At 43.2% G+C, this 18,752-nt stretch overlaps 2 protein-coding genes across 2 annotated transcripts in view; both read right to left on the bottom strand.

Moving 5' to 3' along the window:
- Window positions 1-18,752, bottom strand: part of PLCB4 (phospholipase C beta 4) — a 413,791-nt gene that overhangs the window by 362,920 nt on the left and 32,119 nt on the right. The gene's annotated exons all lie outside the window — the stretch shown is intronic.
- On the bottom strand, window positions 17,370-18,750 carry LOC116868633 (probable UDP-sugar transporter protein SLC35A4). Its single transcript, XM_032859173.1, has one exon. It carries the CDS (start codon window positions 18,723-18,725, stop codon window positions 17,688-17,690), a length of 1,038 nt encoding a protein of 345 aa, XP_032715064.1. The 5' UTR covers window positions 18,726-18,750; the 3' UTR covers window positions 17,370-17,687.

Below are 18,752 nucleotides of genomic sequence, written 5' to 3'. Positions count from 1 at the left end.
GCGTGTTAAACCAATAGCTTAAGGAATACAGGTAGATCTCAAGAGAATGACGATAAAAATACCAACTTTGGGGATTCTATGGGTTGTAGGATTTCAGATTATAATAATTTTCCTAATTTTCTGTAACACACACGTATTACCTTCATCATTTGGGGGGAAGAAAAAAAGGCATAGTTTTTAGGATGATGAAAGTGCCCCACTGTTCAACTTTCTTTATTCTCAACTATTTATTGACCAGAAGTGCATTTGGTACTTCAAATGTCAGCACACTCACTTGGAGAAAAGTAGAAAGGTCTGGCAATCTGTGCATCGCCACATGAAGACCGGCTATAAACTGTGGTCTGCTTAAAAACCGTTCTCAGATTTCGGGTCTCCTATGAAAATAAATGGAGCAAGGAGTCCAGCCCTGGCAAAAGATGAAGGAGGAACTCTGCCTCTCTAATTTCCTGCTTATTCTCTCCGATGCCAACCATCACATGCAAGGTTGGCGAGAAATTTTAAAATGTGCAGAGATAATCTAAACACTGTTCAGTCTCTTCATTTCCCCCTGACAAAAGTCAATGTAAATAGGACAGAAATGGTCACTTGAGAGCTATTTCTAGGTCTCTGTGACCATGACGCCTGTATGAATGGAAGGATGTTAAAATTCCATGTTTTAAAGTTCCAAGTTTTGTTGAAATAAATGCTAATTAGTAAAAATGTTCTTTGGGGTCAGATGTATATTTTCCCTGTTTTCAACTGTAATTTTTATTGCAAATCAAAAAAAAGAAAAAAAACCACACTCCAAACAAAATTACTGAAAGACTATATGTGACCCTTGACAGTGGCGTCATCTTCGGGCTGGGTTTCAGAATGTTCCACAAATTAACACACTGCAAAAAGACAGAGTTCTGCTGAGTAAAATATCCATTTATGAATAATAGAAAAGCCGCTAAGCTTCTCTGTCGAAACTTGTCCATGAACTAGAATAACAGATGCCCAGAACATAAAAACTGGAAAAAAGAGGTGAATCTGCCCTTCCACACCCATCCCTGAGATCTAATTTGGATACAGAGCCCACTAAAGGTCCCTGCTAGTTGGCCGGGTGACAGTTTCCAGTAGACTAAAATTTTGGAGCCATAACTGAAAATTCTCCGAGTTAATTAAGACAATGACTGCATCTCGGCCCTGGTAAGAACAAAGAGATAATATTTATGTGAGAATGAACGTAGTCCATCTCTGTCTGGTACACAAATCTTTCCCTTCGCTAGAAGAGGCTTACACTTTAACTTGTTCTGCCTGTTTCCAAATAACTCTTGGCTGATGCCAAGGAAAAACCTCCTGTTATTTTATCTGAACTCCGCTTTCGTAATTTGATAAGCACTAGAATATGTGTATTATGTGTGTGTTTGAGAGGGAGGGATGGTGTTCAAAATGTTTATTCAGGCAGCAATCATTTAAGCCTACCATAAATAAATAAATAAATAAATAAATAAATAAAATCATTTTATTTCCCGAACTTGTGCATTCAAACCCCACAAGAACTCCCTGCAAGTGAAAAAGGTGAGGTTTTCCTTTCTACTTAGGGAAACTAGTGCAATTATAAAGTTTTAGTTTAGCATTTGTTTCAAAATTTTCTAGAGAAAAGTTACCCAAAATGTGATAGCTTTTTATCCAATCGACGCCTAGGGAAGAAACTGGCACAACTCCCAGGACTCGAAGACAGCATCTCCCGAACATTGACTGCATTTGGGCCTCAGAGACCCGAATTCACCACTCTGTGGGACCACGGTGGACTGTTTTAAGTGTCAGGAAAACGGTTCCTCCATAAAGAATGTATACACTTTCAAGTCTATCCAAGCTAAACTACTGTTCAAAGCAGCTACCATGTTTCTGGTATTTTATTCCTGGAGACTCAACTAACTTTATCTGCTTCAAGCATGAGTGATTCTCTTGGGTTTTCCATGTTTCCCCTATTCTCTCTCTCTCCTTCACTCTCCTGCTCTCTCTCCCTCCCCACCTCCTTTCTCCCTCCTTTACTCTTCCTTCCTCTCCCTCTCCCCCTTTTCCTCCTTCTCTTTCTCTCCTCCCCTCCACCCTCCCTCTCCTTCCCACTCTCTCTCCTTCTCCCTCACACTCTCTTCCTCTCTCCCTCTCCCTCTTTCTCTCTCTCCTTCTCTTTCTCTCTCTCAGTTGACTCACTGGGCCTTTCCCCATGGATGTTCCCTGCTAAAGCGTAACCGAAGTTTGGCCAGCTGCATCTGCATCAACCAGCTTTATAATTAATTTACGCTCTCTGACAGGACATGGGAAAACTGTCTTTCAGTAATTTTAGTTTCTTTGTCTTCCTTTCCTTTTTGGCTGCTATATTCAATTTTAATGGCAGGGTATATATTTGACATTCCTGACAAAGAAATAAGAAGACACTGTTCCTTCTGAATTCTTAAAATGACAATAATTACTGGCTTCCTCCTCATCATCTCCAAGCTTCACAATTCGCACGCCAGTAAGGAATCCAAGCTGGCAGATCCCGTTGGTCAGACTTTCATCTGAGCTCTCCGTTCAGTCAAATCTACAGCCTCTTCCTTGACAGCCCTCTGATTACTCTCCCCGCCTTGAAACACTTATCAGTGGGCTTCTAAGATACCCCCACACCCTTGGTTTTCCTCCTACTTCATTAGGAGGAAGAAACCTCACTCCCTGATTACTAATGTTGATCCTCCCCTCATCTCCCTGCTCTTAAGGGTGAATGACCCTGGGCTAAGTTCTCAGACCTCTTAGCTTTCCACATGCATTGACATCTTTGGTGACCTCACCCAGACTCACACCTCCCACATTTACACATCTTCAGCCCAGACCTCTCTCTGAATTCCAGACCCTTATATACAATGGTGTATGGGACATCTTCACTTTGATGTCTAATGGACCCTCAAATTCGATGCCTCCCAAACCCACTCTTGAGCTTCCCCATTCGAACATCTGGTGATGGAGTCTTCCCCCTTCGAGTAAACAGCACCTCCATCTTTCCAGGTGCCCAGGCCCCAAACCTCAGAACCACCTTTAACACCTCTCCCTTTCTCACACCCTACATGGGATCCCTGAGCAGATTCTCCTGACTCTCCCTTCAAGATAGATCAAAATCTGACCCCTTCAAACCATTTCTACCCTTTCCACCCTTGTCCAAATTAGGATCATCCACGTCCTCCCTGGCTCTCACAGTAACCTCCCATCTGATCTTCCTCCATCTGGACCTGCCCCCTTACAGTCTATTCTCAATTCAGCAGCCAAAATGAGTGTCTGAAAATATAAGAAATCTTATATCACTCCTAGGTTCAAATCCCTCCAGGGGCTCCCTATTTCACTCAGAGTAGGAGCCTAGTCTTCACAGGGGTCCATAAGACCCTTCACAGTGTCTCCTACCACTTCTGCCCTGGTGTCTCCATACCCTGGTTCAATCCAGTCACAGGGGCCTCCTTGCTCTTCCTCACACACACAAGGCTCATTTCTGCCTTAGGTGTTTACATTGGCCACCCCTACCCTCCAGCAGCCTGGGGAGGTCTCCCCAAAGACTGCTGCATGTTTCCATCTTAGCAACTTAGGGTCTTGAATCAAATACCACCTCCTCCGGGAGGCATTCTCTGTCCATCCTTCCTGAAACTACAGCACCCCCAATGCTCCCTATCCCCCTTCACTGCTTGATCTTTCTCTGTAATAGTGAAAGGTAACTATATAGTATAATTTTGGTGGTTGATTGCCCTGTCTTCCCTATGAGAATGGAAGTATCTAGCTGAGTTTCTTTTCTTATCCACTCGTGAAGCCCCAGCTCCTAGAATAATGCCAATTCTGACGTCAGAAGGCAATCAGTAAATTGTTAAGAGAGTGAAAAAATGCTTCTCTATAACCTTTCTTTTTTTATTTACAATGATCATCTTTCCACATAAATAAATGCGCATCTAATACCAAGGGCTAGGGACAAATTTGGCCATAAGTAGGTAATAGCTGAAGCCAAGTGATGGTTGTATGGGGATTTTTTATACTATTTTTCCTACATATATTTGAATTTTCTACCATAAAAAAATTTAATACACAACATTCACCAAATTATTTATAATGACTATACAGTACTCCACAGTGTGATTGTACCATCACTAGTTAATCCCTACTCTACTGAAGAATATTGGGGTTCCATCTTTTTCTTTGTAACAGAAAAGGATAGAATAATCTTTTTTAAAAAAAATATTTTATTTATTTATTTGACAGAGCGAGAGATCACAAGTAGGTAGAGAGGCAGGCAGAGAGAGGGGGGAAGCAGGCTCCATGCTGAGCAGAGAGCCCAATGCGGGGCTCGACCCCAGGACCCTGAGATCATGACCTGAGCCAAAGGCAGAGGCTTAACCCACTGAGCCACCCAGTTCCCCAAGGATAGAATTATGGCCTTGCAATAAATTCCAAGAAACAGAAGAGTCTGCACATTTAAAATCTTATACGTAATGCCAATCTTCCCTTCAGAAATTTTGAACCAAAATATGTTCCCATTAGTGCATGAAAGCAGCACGTCTCAAAGTGTGGTCCACAAAATGGTGCCAGGCTGCAAATGCTCTGTTACTGGCCCACCACGAGATTGGTTCAGAAACCGAGAGTAAACATTTAGAAACTTTCACAGGAATTTGACAGAATAATTTTCTATCTGATGAATATTTCATAGGTATATAGAAATATATTTGAGATTTTATTTTGTATATTTTTCATTGTCTTTTTCTGGCTATTTATTTTTACAAATATATCTTCAGCCAGAAACAGAATGAGGAACATGGTCCTTCACCTCAGTTTAAGAAAAATGACATGATAGTACTTTTTTCCCTATACCATCCCCAATTGTAGACATATTTTGTTTGGTTTCATTTTATTTTTATCATTTCAGTTACAGAGATATGCCACTGTTGACTTAATGTGCACTTTTGATAGCTAGCAGGTTTGTACACCTTTTCATAGGTTGGCTGGCCCTGTACTCATTATTTATGAATTACCTATGTTTTTCCCTCACGATTCTATTAAGACGTTCATCTTATTGATGAAATTGTAAAAGCTTATTGTAAGAGCACTTTGTACATTAGGGACATCATGTTGATTCCATATTATGCCAACAAGTTTCAAACTTTCAAACAAATTCAGATGATTCTCCACTATACTAAAATAAAATAATGAAGACTTAAAATGCTGTATGTAGTTTCTTCTTTTGAGTCTTTCCTTCATGTTTTTAGTTGGAGATATCCTTTCCACCAAAAGATGGTAAAAATATTGACTCATATAATATGCACATACATTTATAGCTTACTTTGTTACACTTATAATTTTTATCCTCTAGAATTATTTTCTCATGAGTTGTCTGGTAAGGATTCTGCTTCATTTTTCTAGATGACTAGGTAGGTGTCCCAACACCTTTTACTGACTAATTTATCTTTTTCTTTCCAATCTGAAATGCCAACCCTATCACCTACTACATATGCCTATGTATACACTCTATATTTTATTCGTTGATATATTCTTGTACCGATACCTCTGTTCAGTCATCATTAACTCATACTATTCTTAAATATTTGAGATGGCAAGTACTTCGATAAATATTTCTTATAATTCTGGGAGGGTTTTATAGGTTCATTCTTCCAGATCAAATTCAGAATCATATTGGGGTTCCCCAGTTTTGATAGGGATTGTATCATGTTTGTGCTTTAATTACACAAAAATAATAACTGCATGTAATTGTACTGAATCTTACTTTCCAAGAATAAACTATCCCTCTCCACTTACTTGAAATGTATCTTATGTCCCACAATTGAGTTTTCTAGCTTTCTTCACTTAGTCCCTCAGCTGTCTAGGTAAGCTGCTCCCTACTTCCATATAGCAACATTGTAATTATAAATGGAATCTTTCTTTCAATAATTCTTCCTAACATTCACGTCACAATTAAGTCACCAACCTATTTTTACTTATTTTGTAGCCAACCAGCAATCTTAATCCACAATCATAGTGTTTCTAGTAGGTTTTCACTAGAGTCTAAGCATACTCTGTAATTCCATTCATACTCTCGATTCATTCATTTAAAAAAAAAGCAAGCACTATGACATACATCTCAAAATACTGGTGCAGTTGAAGATTAATATTACATAAAAATATAAAGCCCCTCTGAGGAACATAAAATCTACTAGAGTATATAAAACACATACCCACTTATTCTTGCATAAGATAGCAATTGATGGATCTCTAAAAAGGCACAGTTAAAAAGTACTATGAGGGCGCCTGGGTGGCTCAGTGGGTTAAGCCGCTGCCTTCGGCTCAGGTCATGATCTCAAAGTCCTGGGATCGAGCCCCGCATCGGGCTCTCTGCTCAGCAGGGAGCCTGCTTCCCTCTCTCTCTCTCTCTGCCTGCCTCTCCATCTACTTGTGATCTCTCTCTGTCAAATAAATAAATAAAATCTTAAAAAAAAAAAAAAAAAAGTACTATGAGAGGTGAACCTGGGTGGCTCAGTGGGTTAAGCCTCTGCCTTCCACTCAGGTCATGATCTCAGGATCCTGGGATCGAGCCCCACATCAGGCTCTCTGCTCAGCGGGGAGCCTGCTTGCCCCCTCTCTCTCCCTGCCTACTTGTGATTTCTCTGTAAAATAAATACATAAAATCTTAAAAAAAAAAAATAAAAAAACAGTACTAGTGGAGAATGTGCAAGGACACACTGCAGGATAATGGAGAGCTCAAGGAAATCTTTGTGAGAAGGTAGCATTTATTTTAAGCACAGAATGTCAGGATGTGAAAAGATCAGAGGGATAATATTCTACAAAGAGAGAAAAAAAAAGTACATGATCAAAGGCAAAAGGAGAAAAAGCCCAGAGTTTGGCTGGAACGTAGGGGAATGCTAAAGGGTGATAAATGGATCATTCTGAATACAAGATTAATTTACTTCTTATTTGGTAGACATTGGTGAGCTACGGCACGAACAGAGCTATGCTTTAAGAAGACGAATCTGGAGGCAGGATGCAAACATGGGGCGATTTGCGGGGGGAAGAACTGAGGCAGAAAAAACCACCATTTTTTTTTTAAAACATGGGCCCAGATTTCTTTGACAAGCCTCTCCTTGAGAGGTGGGGTCTATGTCCCCTCCCCTTGAAAGTGGACTTTGTAACAGCTTGACTGATACAATCCAACAGAGGTTACTCTGGGTCAGTTCTCAAGGCCAAACCTTAAGAAACTGACACTTTTCTAGTGCCCTAGTGCACTATTCATGCACTATTGGTGGGAATGCAAACTGGTGAAGCCACCCTGGAAAACAGCAAGGAGGTTCCTCAAAAAGTTACAAATAGAACTACCCTATAATCCAGCAATCACACTAGGAGGTATTTACCCAAAGGAAAGAAAAATGTTAATTCCAAGGGATACATGCACCCTGATGCTTACAGCAGCATTATCAACAATAGCCAAATCATGGGAACAGCCCACATGACAATCAACTGATGAATGCATAAAGATGTGGTACGTGTATACACACACACACAGAGCCAGAAAAAAGAATGGATTCTTACCATTTGCAATGACATGGATGGAGCTAGAGAGTATGATGCTATGTGAAGTAAGTTAGTCAGAGAAAGACAAATCCCATATGATTTCACTCATATGTTGAATTTTAAAAATAAATAAATAAATAAGTAAAGAGGGTAAAAAAGAGAGAGGCAAACCAAGAAATTGATTCTTAACTATAAAGAACAAACTGATGGTTACCAGAGGGGAGGCAGGTGGGGGTGTGGGGGAAATAGGTGATGGGGATTAAGAGGGCACTGGTGATAAGTACACTTGAGATGTTCTGTACGGAAGTGTTGAATCACTATATGGCAAACCTGAAATTAATATTGCACTGTATGTAAACTAACTAGAACTTCAATAAAAATTTACCAAAAAAAGGAAAATGACACTTTTCACATCCTATCTCCTGGGACACTCACATTTGCAACTTAGCCACGATGCTATAAGGAAGCCCAGGTAATCCATGGAAAGTCCACATGGAGATAACCTGAGGCTCCTGGTCCTTAGTTCCCAGTCGACAGTCAGCTAGCTCCACTGACCAGGCGTGTGAGTGAATCATGGCAAAAGTGGATGTCCCAGCACCCAGCAAAATACCCCAGCAGATGAGGTAGGGAGCAGAGTCAAGCTCTCTCTGCGGAACCCTGCCCTAACAGCAGACTCAAGGTTGCTGTCCTTTGAAGCACTTAGTTTTGGGTGTTTGGTTGCACAGCAACAGTAACTAGGAGAGAGACGAAGAGTCTCTTGCGACAGTTCAGATCAATAGCACAAAGAACAACTGGAGAAGTGACCATTGAGAAGAGGGTAAGTGCCAGACGCCAGCGCTACTTTGAAGACACAATCCATGGGACGACGGCAGCCTAAAATTAAAATTAAAATTTGTTTCCTGAGTTATTTTTCTGATTAAGAACTAGCCGGGTAGAAAGGGTTATTTACTAATATTTTAGAATTGCACATTGTGGTGAATCAGAATATGTTAAAGCCAATATTCCTCTCCCTATCTACTCCCACCCTCTCTCCACTGGAAGAATATGCTTTCCTGCCACATTGGTATTAAGCTTTTGCCATGCAAGTTTGCTTTATCAATGGCATGTGAGTTTGAAGTGATGGTGGGTCAACTCCAAGTACAGGCCTTCAGAGACACTAAAAGTTTCTGCGTGGTCTTTACACTTCCGCCATGACAGAGGAAAGTGGTGTGTGCAAGTCTCAGGAGGGAGGCTCAGGAGCAACTTTGAACCCAGCCTACAGCTTAGAGCCAAGCCCAGGGGAGCATAGCTTAGGTCGTTCAGATCCCAGCCAACCTATAGGCACACAGGTGAGAAACACTTATTATAAAAAAACAACATAGTATAAATGACAAGTCACTACAATAAATAATTAAACAATCACTGCTTGTGGTATGGCACTGATGTCTTATAGGGGAAGTCATCATGTCTCATGAATCCACTCACTAACATTTGAGAACAGCCCACTATCTCATCACAGATGTACAAGATCGTAATCCTAATTACCAATACTTAGGCATGCCTCTCCACTGGAGAGATAAAGGTAGGGACACGCACTGACATTTCAAATGCTTCCATTCGGGTCATTAGGTGACGCAGCTTTCTGTACATGAAACCAAAAGAGAGTGTTTTTAATAAGTCATGCAATTTTTCCTCTCATCTTTGCTTTCTTACCATAACCACACTCACGGGATGGGGATGTTTCTGGTACAAATAGATGACAAAACTGGAGATACTCTAAAGACAGGCTTTAGGGCTCTAGTATAGAACAGGTGTTCTCAAAGTATGGTGCCTAGCACCACTTTAGGGGTGCCAGGAGGTCCAAACGATTTTCATAAGGATATTAAGACATGATTTGCCTTTTTTCACTGTCACTCCTTCACAAGTTGGAGATTCACAGAAGACTTAGCATGTTTGAAATCTCAGTTGACTGACTGCAGGAACAAACAAGAGAATCCAGATATCTTCCATGAAGCCAGAAATTAGAGATGTGCAAAAAAATCTAACAGTGCCACTCTTCTTCCCAAACTTACCTTGTTTTAGAAAAATAGTCATTTTTCACTTGAAAACAGCTTTCTATGTTAACATAGAATGGGTTCATTACTTACTTGAAAGGAATTAATTCTAGATACTTTTAAGTGTCCCCATTTTCCTTCCTCATATGGCAAATATTTATGACAGAAGCCACATAATGTTAAGCCATTTGAGACACTCTCAATTTTTAAGAGTATAAAAGACTCTGGGGCACCTGGGTGGCTCAGTGGGTTAAGCCTCCACCTTCGGCTCAGGTCATGATCCCAGGGTCCTGGGATCAAGCCCCGCATCGGCCTCTCTGCTCGGCGGGGAGCCTGCTTCCCCCTCTCTCTCTGCCTGCCTCTCTGCCTACTTGTGATCTCTGTCAAATAAATAAATAAAATCTTAAAAAAAAAAAAAAAGAGTATAGAAGGCTCTAAGACCAAGAAGTTTGAGATACACTCCATGCTATGGTATAAAGTATGCACTGCTGTGTTCGAAAATACAGTGGGTGGGGAAGCACACTTTAAGAAGAGTAGAAGCGGGGCACCTGGGTCGCTCAGTGGTTTGAGCCTCTGCCTTCAGCTCAGGCCATGATCTCAGGGTCCTGGGATCAAGCCCCACATTGAACTCTCTGCTCAGCAGGGAGCCTGATTCCCCCTCTCTCTCTGCCTGCCTCTCTGCCTACTTGTGATCTCTGTCTTTCAAATAAATAAATAAAATCTTAAAAAAAAAAAAAAGAGTAGAAGCAATAGGGTTGAGTTCGTGGGGTTCCTATAAGAACAGTCTTAGACTTAAATATTATCACCTTCATAACTGAGGTAGAAATTACAGCCTCCTGGCTCTTCGTGCAAACTTTTTACTTTATTCAACACAATCTTGCCAAATAACGCCTTTAAACAGTAAAGAATATAGCAGGAGAGATTAAATCATCTGTCACAGGTTACACTATGCTGAGACTAAAAATGTCTTCTATTTTGTTCAAGCTATGACATACCATTACTCAGATGCTCTGACATTATTAAGAGAAAAAGATGGCCGTGTACTAAGTCAACAGAAATGAACCGCTAACATGAGTAGTTATTTGTGTTTATTGAGCACTTTTCCCCCAAAGGACTCAAAACATTTCAAATATATTAGCATGCATAAAACCTCTATGAATAACCTCACAAGCGTACGGTTGCTACTTCCACATTTTAGAAGAGGAAAATGTTATTACTAATACATAGTAAACTCTAAAGTCAAAACATTAAGCCCCTAAAACCTCATCTCTGACAACCAACCATTCACACATGATGCCCGACATAAAATGGATCATCTTCTGAACCACCACATTTGAGACTTCTGAATGAATATACATGCTTTCTTCCAGTGTTTAAATCTAAGATAATTGCATAGCACCCTTCTATACAGCCGATGTGAAACCCTTCAGCCCAGAAAATGCCTTCTAATAAGACTGTCATAGATTTTCTACACATTTATGAATCTAAAATTAGTCACTGAACTTAGATCCTCAGGCACCACAATCTTCATGGCCAAGAAGTCACTCAAAATGCTGCATCTACATTTTACGAAACTGGCAATTTGTTCCTCCAAGGAGGCATCGGACCCCCCCTCTAGCTCTGCGGTCTCCCTGTAAGCAGGATGAGGCGATGGAGGGAAATAACATTCCTAGCTGCTTCCACAGCCCCATTGTGACTACGTATAGAACCCATGCTAACAGTAGAGAGGTAGGTTCCAGATAAAGGCTAACTAAAAACGGAACGTCAATCACTGATAAGAAGAAATGATGAGATTTATGTGCTGAATGAGGGTGTACATGAGTAATGTCAGCTTTTGCAACAAATAGATCCAAAAATACATAAAGCCTCAACACAACAGAAGTTAACTTTTCTCTCTCCCTCTCATGTTCATGTAACTTATGCTCCCTCTTCTTTTTATTTATTTATTTTTATTATTTTCAGCATAACAGCATTCCTTGTTTTTTGCACCACACCCAGTGCTCCATGCAATCCGTGCCCTCTATAATACCCACCACCTGGTTCCCCCAACCTCCCACCCCCGCCCCTTCAAACCCCTCAGATTGTTTTTCAGAGTCCATAGTGTCTCATGGTTCAACCCCCTTCCAATTTCCCCCAACTCCCTTCTCCTCTCTAACTCCCCTTATCCTCCATGCTATTTGTTATGCTCCACAAATAAGTGAAACCATATGATAATTGACTCTCTCTGCTTGACTTATTTCACTCAGCATAATCTCTTCCAGTCCCGACCATGGTGCTACAAAAGTTGGGTATTCATCCTTTCTGATGGAGGCATAATACTCCATAGTGTATATCGACCACATCTTCCTTAACCATTCGTCCGTCGAAGGGCATCTTGGTTCTTTCCACAGTTTGGCGACCGTGGCCATTGCTGCTATAAACATTGGGGTACAGATGGCCCTTCTTTTCACTACATCTGTATCTTTGGGGTAAATACCCAGTAGTTCAATTGCAGGGTCATAGGGAAACTCTATTTTTAATTTCTTGAGGAATCTCCACACTGTTCTCCAAAGTGGCTGCACCAACTTGCATTCCCACCAACAGTATAAGAGGGTTCCCCTTTCTCCACATCCCCTCCAACACATGTTGTTTCCTGTCTTGCTAATTTTGGCCATTCTAACTGGTGTAAGGTGATATCTCAATGTGGTTTTAATTTGAATCTCCCTGGTGGCTAGTGATGATGAACATTTTTTCATGTGTCTGACAGCCATTTGTATGTCTTCACTGGAGAAGTGTCTCTTCATATCTTATGCTCCCTCTTCTATTGCATAGAATTATTACTGAGAAAAACTGCAAATATTGCCATTGATGTTCTATTCAAGGGACATCTGCCTGGTTCAGTTGGAAGAGCATGATTTGGGGTCATGAGTTCAAGCCCCACGTTGGATATCCAGATCACTTACATATATAAAAACTTCAAAAAAAAAAAAAAAAAGATTTTCTATTGAAGAATATGTGGGTGTTTCCAGTTGGGAAAGAGCCCTCCTTCATGCAGCCATGTAGACCCGGTTTCTTCAATCCTGTCTCCCCAACATCCACTATGGTTCATGGTCATCTAGATCCAAGCAGAGGAAGAGAAAGATAGAGCACGGGGCTTCTTAGAAGGCTTGCCCCAAATCTGACACGCATGATGACACAGAGGGGTCCCACAGCTGCCGTGTGCCATCAAAGTGGGGAAGCAGCACAAGGAGGAACAGACTACAGGCTCAAGCACAACGTACAACAAGCGCCACAGTCTACTCATTCTGGAAAACAAATTAAATACGCCAATCGACCCAGGTGGCAAGAACCAAAACTGTTGTGATTGTTCACAGGCAATGGCTTTGAGTAGGTTCTCAGTAAGAAACAGAATTATAAATACCAATCTCTACCAAAAAAATAAAAAGAGATAAAAAGAGTTATTTCTCTACTAATCCAAAGGAGGGTGTTCATAATTCCTATATATGCAGTCTTCCATGTACCAATAATGAAAGTGTTTCTTTCCATAAAAGAATATCAGAATATCTTACTTGGGTGCTGGCTAATTTAAGGAATCGCTGATTTCTGGTTCTTTTGATATTCTTTTGTTATCCTGTTACCATGATTCCATGTGGAGGAGGATGTCAGTTAGAAAAGGGGAAGCTACTCTCCCATACTTACATATGCAGAAAAGTTGTTTTCCTTAGTATTTCTCTTTTGTTTGCCACAGCCGAACCGCCTGCCCCCAAAGCCACAGGCCCCGGTCACTGCAGGTGGCTCTGTCCACAGCCACAAATGCCGCTGCCTGAAGTAGTGATGGGCGGAATTCTGAAGTACCTTCTGAGTTATCCCTCCCAAGCCCAGTCCCATGCTTGCCAGACCTTCCTATGCTCCTGCTCGCTGGCACAAGTCAGGAAAAACACAAATGTGGGCGTTTCTCTTTGGGAAATGAAGAGGAACAGGGTCCTCTTACCCACCCAGCTTCACACAATGATGGATTCCCCCAAATTTAGGAAAAGGATTCAGATGGCCGGCAGCCCAAATGGTGACAAAGGCCTACCAAAGACACAATAAAATGTTAACAAATCGAATGCATGCAGATCCCTGCCGTCTGTCATGGGATGGGGGCGGTCATGAGAGGGAGAACTGGAAAAACATGATGAGGAAAACAATTTTCTTTTCCACTCATGCTCTAGGGAATTCGTGTCCATAAAGTTCTCTATGATTCTATGGGGCAAATCGGGCTCTGTCTTCTCCATCCAATGCCAGGGGCAAAGCTACTAAAAGTATAGATAATCATACCCAGCACTGTCTAAAAAACTTTCTTTGTCTAAAAAACTGCCTGGGTGGCTCAGTGGGTTAAGCCTCTACCTTCAGCTCAGGCCATGATCTCAGGATCCTGGGATGGAGGCCTGCATTGGACTCTCTGCTCAGCAGGGAGCCTGCTTCCCCCCTCTCTCTCTGCCTGCCTCTCTGCCTACTTGCAATCTCTCTCTCTGTCAAATTAAAAACAAACAAACAAAAACCAACCACTTTCTTTGATGATGGAAATGTTCTATCCATGTGCTGTCCAGGATATAGCCTCTTGCTGAACGTGGCCATTAAGCACCTGAACCATGGCTACTGTGAAGAATGAACTCAATTTTTAATTTTCCCAATTAAAATTTAGGTTTAAACAACAACACGTGGCTTCTGTCTATGGGGCTAGAAAGTGTAAGACTAGCCTTGTGGAGTCTAACAAATCCATTGCCCCAAGTCACCTGATCTAAAATTAAAAAAAAAAAAAAGAAAAGTATTTCTTTCCCATAACTATTGAAGAACATTCTGGCTCTGCTGTGGTTAAATCCTGGGCTCAATCCTAACCTGATTTAGATACCTTCACTATATCCTAAAACAACAGTTCTCAATGTCTCTGATTATGGTGACCCATTTTTGTTAAAAGATTTTATTTATTTATTAGAGAGAGAGTGCATGAGAGAGAGCAGAGGCAGAGGGAGACGGAGAAGCAGGCTTCCAGCTGAGCAGGGAGCCCAATGTGGGGCTCGATCCCAGAACCCTGTAATCATGACCTGAGCCAAAAGCAGATGGTTAACCAACTGAGCCACCCAGGCGCCCTGTGGTGACCCATTTTTAATGTCAAAACAAGTTATTAACCATTTATAGTAGTGGTGCTTGAACTCCTATTAAGAAAATCCATTACAGGGGCATCTGGGTGGCTCAGTCGTTAAGCATCTGCCTTCGGCTCAGGTCATGATCCCAGGGTCCTGGAATCGAGCCCCACATCGGGCTCCCTGCTCAGCGGGAAGCCTGCTACTCCCTCTGCTGCTCCCCCTGCTTGTGTTCTCGCTCTCACTGTCTCTCTGTCAAATAAACAAATAAAATCTTAAAAAAACAAAAACAAAAACAAAAAAATAAAAGAAAGAAAGAAAGAAAATCCATTATAGCAAAAAGCTCCTCTGAAGTCAATAAAAACTTTATATTCTTGAGTATTTCCTTGTAACAGTAGCAGCTATACTGAGTGGTCAAATACACATAAAACGCAGAGATAGTCTCAATTTAGTATGTCAGCAATCCTTGATAGAAGCATGGATTCCAGCAAGTCTTATAATATCCAACAGCCTCCTGGGCTCTGTGAACCACACAGGTTAGGAGCCCACTTCTAAAGACGCATCCTTCTGAGCGGCCAGCAGATCCGTGACGATGTGTTCCACACCTGAGGGTCATGGTTCCCAACAGGGGCTTTGGACTCGTATTGGAGAAATGAGAACGAGCAACCTTACTAACGCTGGGCAGTCAAATTTTTTCAAGGTCTAGCTGGTAGAGGACATATAATATAGATTATTTATGCTCTAGTTAAGCCCGGTTACCACGCTAACATCAAAGAAGATCAAGGTCTAACACTATGGATTTTTTTAAAAGTGTATTGTTATTACTCAACAGATAACGGGATGTTGTTCAGCTCTCTCCCTATCATCGCTTTGTCAGCAAGTATGCTCACTCCCTGGCATTCACTTGTTTCTCTGTGTCAATTTTAAAGCCAAAATCTGAAGAAGAATTCATGTGAGGAAAAAAATTAAAGTAAGCATTTACGGAGTGGTTTCCAGGCTGGAGCTGGCCGTGTTCCGGACAAGTTCATTTGAAGCTGGAGGTGAAAAGTCACTTTTGTGAAACAGATGGAAGAATGAGGAAAGACCCCATAGATATTAAAAGTCTTGATTATAGGGGCACCCGGGTGGCTCAGTCAGTAAAGTATCTGCCTTCAGCTCAGGTCAAGATCCCAGGGTCGTGGGATCGAGTCCCACAACAGGGAGTCTGTTCTCCCTCTCCTTCTACTCCTACCCCCTGTTCATGTGTGTGCTCTCTCGCTCTCTCTCGCTCACTCTGTCTCTCAAATAAGTAAAATCTATGAGAAAAAATCTTGATTCCAAAATGGGGAAGAATGTTTCTACACTATAACCTCTTTGCCCAGAAATGACTGAACAGCTAAAATCTTACAATTTGGCAGGAAACAGAAAGGAAAATAGAAGGGGAATGTCAGGTGTGTGACCTGTGTGATCCTGAAGCATCCCCAAATCTCTGAGATGTTGTGGTTTGCCGTGACAGCCTCATCAGACCCCACCATAACACTCATGGGTTCAAGAACCTGTTGGGACCCACCACTCTCCTCAGAATCAAAGTCCCCAAGCACACCTTTTAGAACAGGAGCGCCGCTGAGGTTGGTTCTCGTTATAGAGGTAAAGGTACTGGATGAAAACAAAAGCAACCGCTAGGCTCAGAGCTCAGTCCATGAAATCTAGAAATCTCTCAGAGACTCCACAGGTTACAGAAAGCTCTAGAAACCAAAGAATGCCCACAACTTGGTTACAGCTGTAAAGTATCAAGATGTACGATGTAAATTATTTATGCTGCAGTTAAGCACAATTATCATCCTGGCTTCAAAGAGGAGAAAGGTCTAACAAAGTATCATGCAAACCATGGTCCACCCAGTGAAAAAGAAATCTCGGAAAAAAACATGAGCTAACACAACTTGAGCCAGAAACCATTTCATACTTCCCAGCTCCCTGGGCTTCCGAGAACGAAATCACCCACTGAAAAAGAGGAATATATTTCACCAAGGTAGGTGGATATTCATCTCTCTCAGTTTTTTTTTTTTTTTTTTTTTTTTTATCATAGCCAACTGCAGGAACCACCTGCACCCCAGAACACTTTATTAAGACTTTATTGCTTACACAGTTAAGAGACACTGATTGAGCGACACCAAATTTCCCTGTGCCTGGTTCCAGGTCACTCTGTGTAGAGCTTCCCTAAACTGTTGAGAGCTGGGACACTGCCAGGCAGAGGCAGGACCCAGAGTGAGAAGAATGGTACCTCCTAGGAGCTGTAGAAGGGGCAGTGGGCTTTGAAAGGGCCCTTGGGGTGAGCAGAGAGGTCAGGAGTGTAGCCTTAAGCCAGGGCCCAGGGGCAACATTCCCTGAGATGAGTCAAGCTCCAGCCCTCTCTGGGGTTTCCAGAACAAAGGCTGGGTGGGTGTGGAGAGCAGCACTTTGGAGGGAGCATGGGGTATTGTCTCCAGGTGTTGCTGGAGCTGGGAAATTGGAAGGGTGGCCTCGGTGATTGGAATAAAAGGGGTGGCAATTGGGCTTTCCTGCATTACAGTGAGGGATGAATGTCTCTAATGAGGGAGTCATGTACCAAAGCTGGGCTGAAGTACCCCGTACCAGGCCTGGGAGCAATGGGTCTGCTGTGGTGACCGCTGGTGGCGAGGAAAGCCAACTGTTGCCCATGCCCCCCATTCAAAAAATTGCATGCAAGATGAGGCAGGGAGCCTCCTCCATTGGGGGTGGAGTCATTTCTAAGGCCTAGGTATTGATGCTCCCCCAATCCTTAGTGTGGATGAACTTCTGAGACGTTTCTTTACTCAAACCCAGTCTTTAAGTCTCCTGAAGTAACCCTTTGTTCACCCACCTCCAGAGACTAACCTGGCTGCTCTCACCTCCCCAGCTTTTGTCACAAGGCACTTGTTACAGGGCTGGCTTCTGAGGAAGGGTCGGGAGGCCTGGGAGGTGGCTCTGACGGTGATGCCCTATCTACAGAGTCAGGAGTCTGGGTGGAGGGGGTCAGGGGCTAGTGACTGCCATAATAGAGGCGCACAGCCAGACCAATGAGCAGCGTGGCCAGGAAGAAGGCAGCCGTGAGCTGCAGCCGCAATAGGGCTGCTGAGAGCACGGCATTGACCACCAGTGAGCAGGACACAACGAACAGGCGTGTGATGCTGCTGCCGTGCTTCATGACAGCTGACATGAGCAGTCCATTCAGTGCCTGGCTCAGCACCACCAGCGCTGCCCATCCGGAGAAGCCCTCCAGGAGGCCCGGGCCGGGGCCACCACCTGCATGCAGACCTAGGTTCAGGAGCACACCGAAAGTGTAGAGGAAGAGGTTCTGAAGGGCGAGGGGCAGCCGCTGTCGCTTCATAAGCAGTTCTGTGTACACGGACGACAGGCCTGAGATGAGGCAGTACAAGATGAGAAGCAGCAGTCCCAGTGGAGTGACATGCAGGGGCATGGGGCCAGCAGCAGCTGCTGAAGGCGGTCCAGGAAGTGTGTTCCCAGGGTCCTGGAGGCCACCAGCTGCATAGCAGGCCCCCGCTGCCATCAGCAGCAGTAGTGCTAAGCCCTGGCGGGCAGAGAGGCGGTGCCGGAGACATAGGCAGTAGAACAGGGCCGTGCTTCCGATCTTGAGATTGCTCAGCACCTGGTAGGTGCTGGGGTCCATGTAACGTTGAAGATAAATCACCAGGTTGTTGTTAGCGCCGTAGAGTAGGGCTGATAGTGCAAAGGGGGCAGCCTGGCGCCATGGAGGGGCCCCCTGGGGCCATGCTTGCCAGCCCACCAAGAGGGAGAAGGCGCACAACAGTAGCTTCGTCAGCTCGGTCAGCAGCACAGCTGAGGAGGGCCGAAAGGGCACTCTGCCATTCACATGGCACAGTGCCAGTAATGGGGCATGAGCACCATACATGGCAGTGGACAGGAGTAGCATCAGGGTCCAGCGGGCCTGCCTGGGACGGCCCAGGCCTGGTGTACCCCCGTCCTCTACACTCATGCCCAAACCAGACCCTGGCTGGCCTGGGTAGCTAGCAAGGGGGCAGCAGGAATTGGAACACATTTGGGTAAAATCAGTATGGAGCCAGCG

This window comes from Lontra canadensis, unplaced genomic scaffold (assembly GCF_010015895.1).
Source record: "Lontra canadensis isolate GAN:19392208 unplaced genomic scaffold, GSC_riverotter_1.0 scaffold16, whole genome shotgun sequence".
NCBI lineage: Eukaryota > Metazoa > Chordata > Mammalia > Carnivora > Mustelidae > Lontra > Lontra canadensis.
This window is presented reverse-complemented; position numbering and strand designations above follow the sequence as displayed.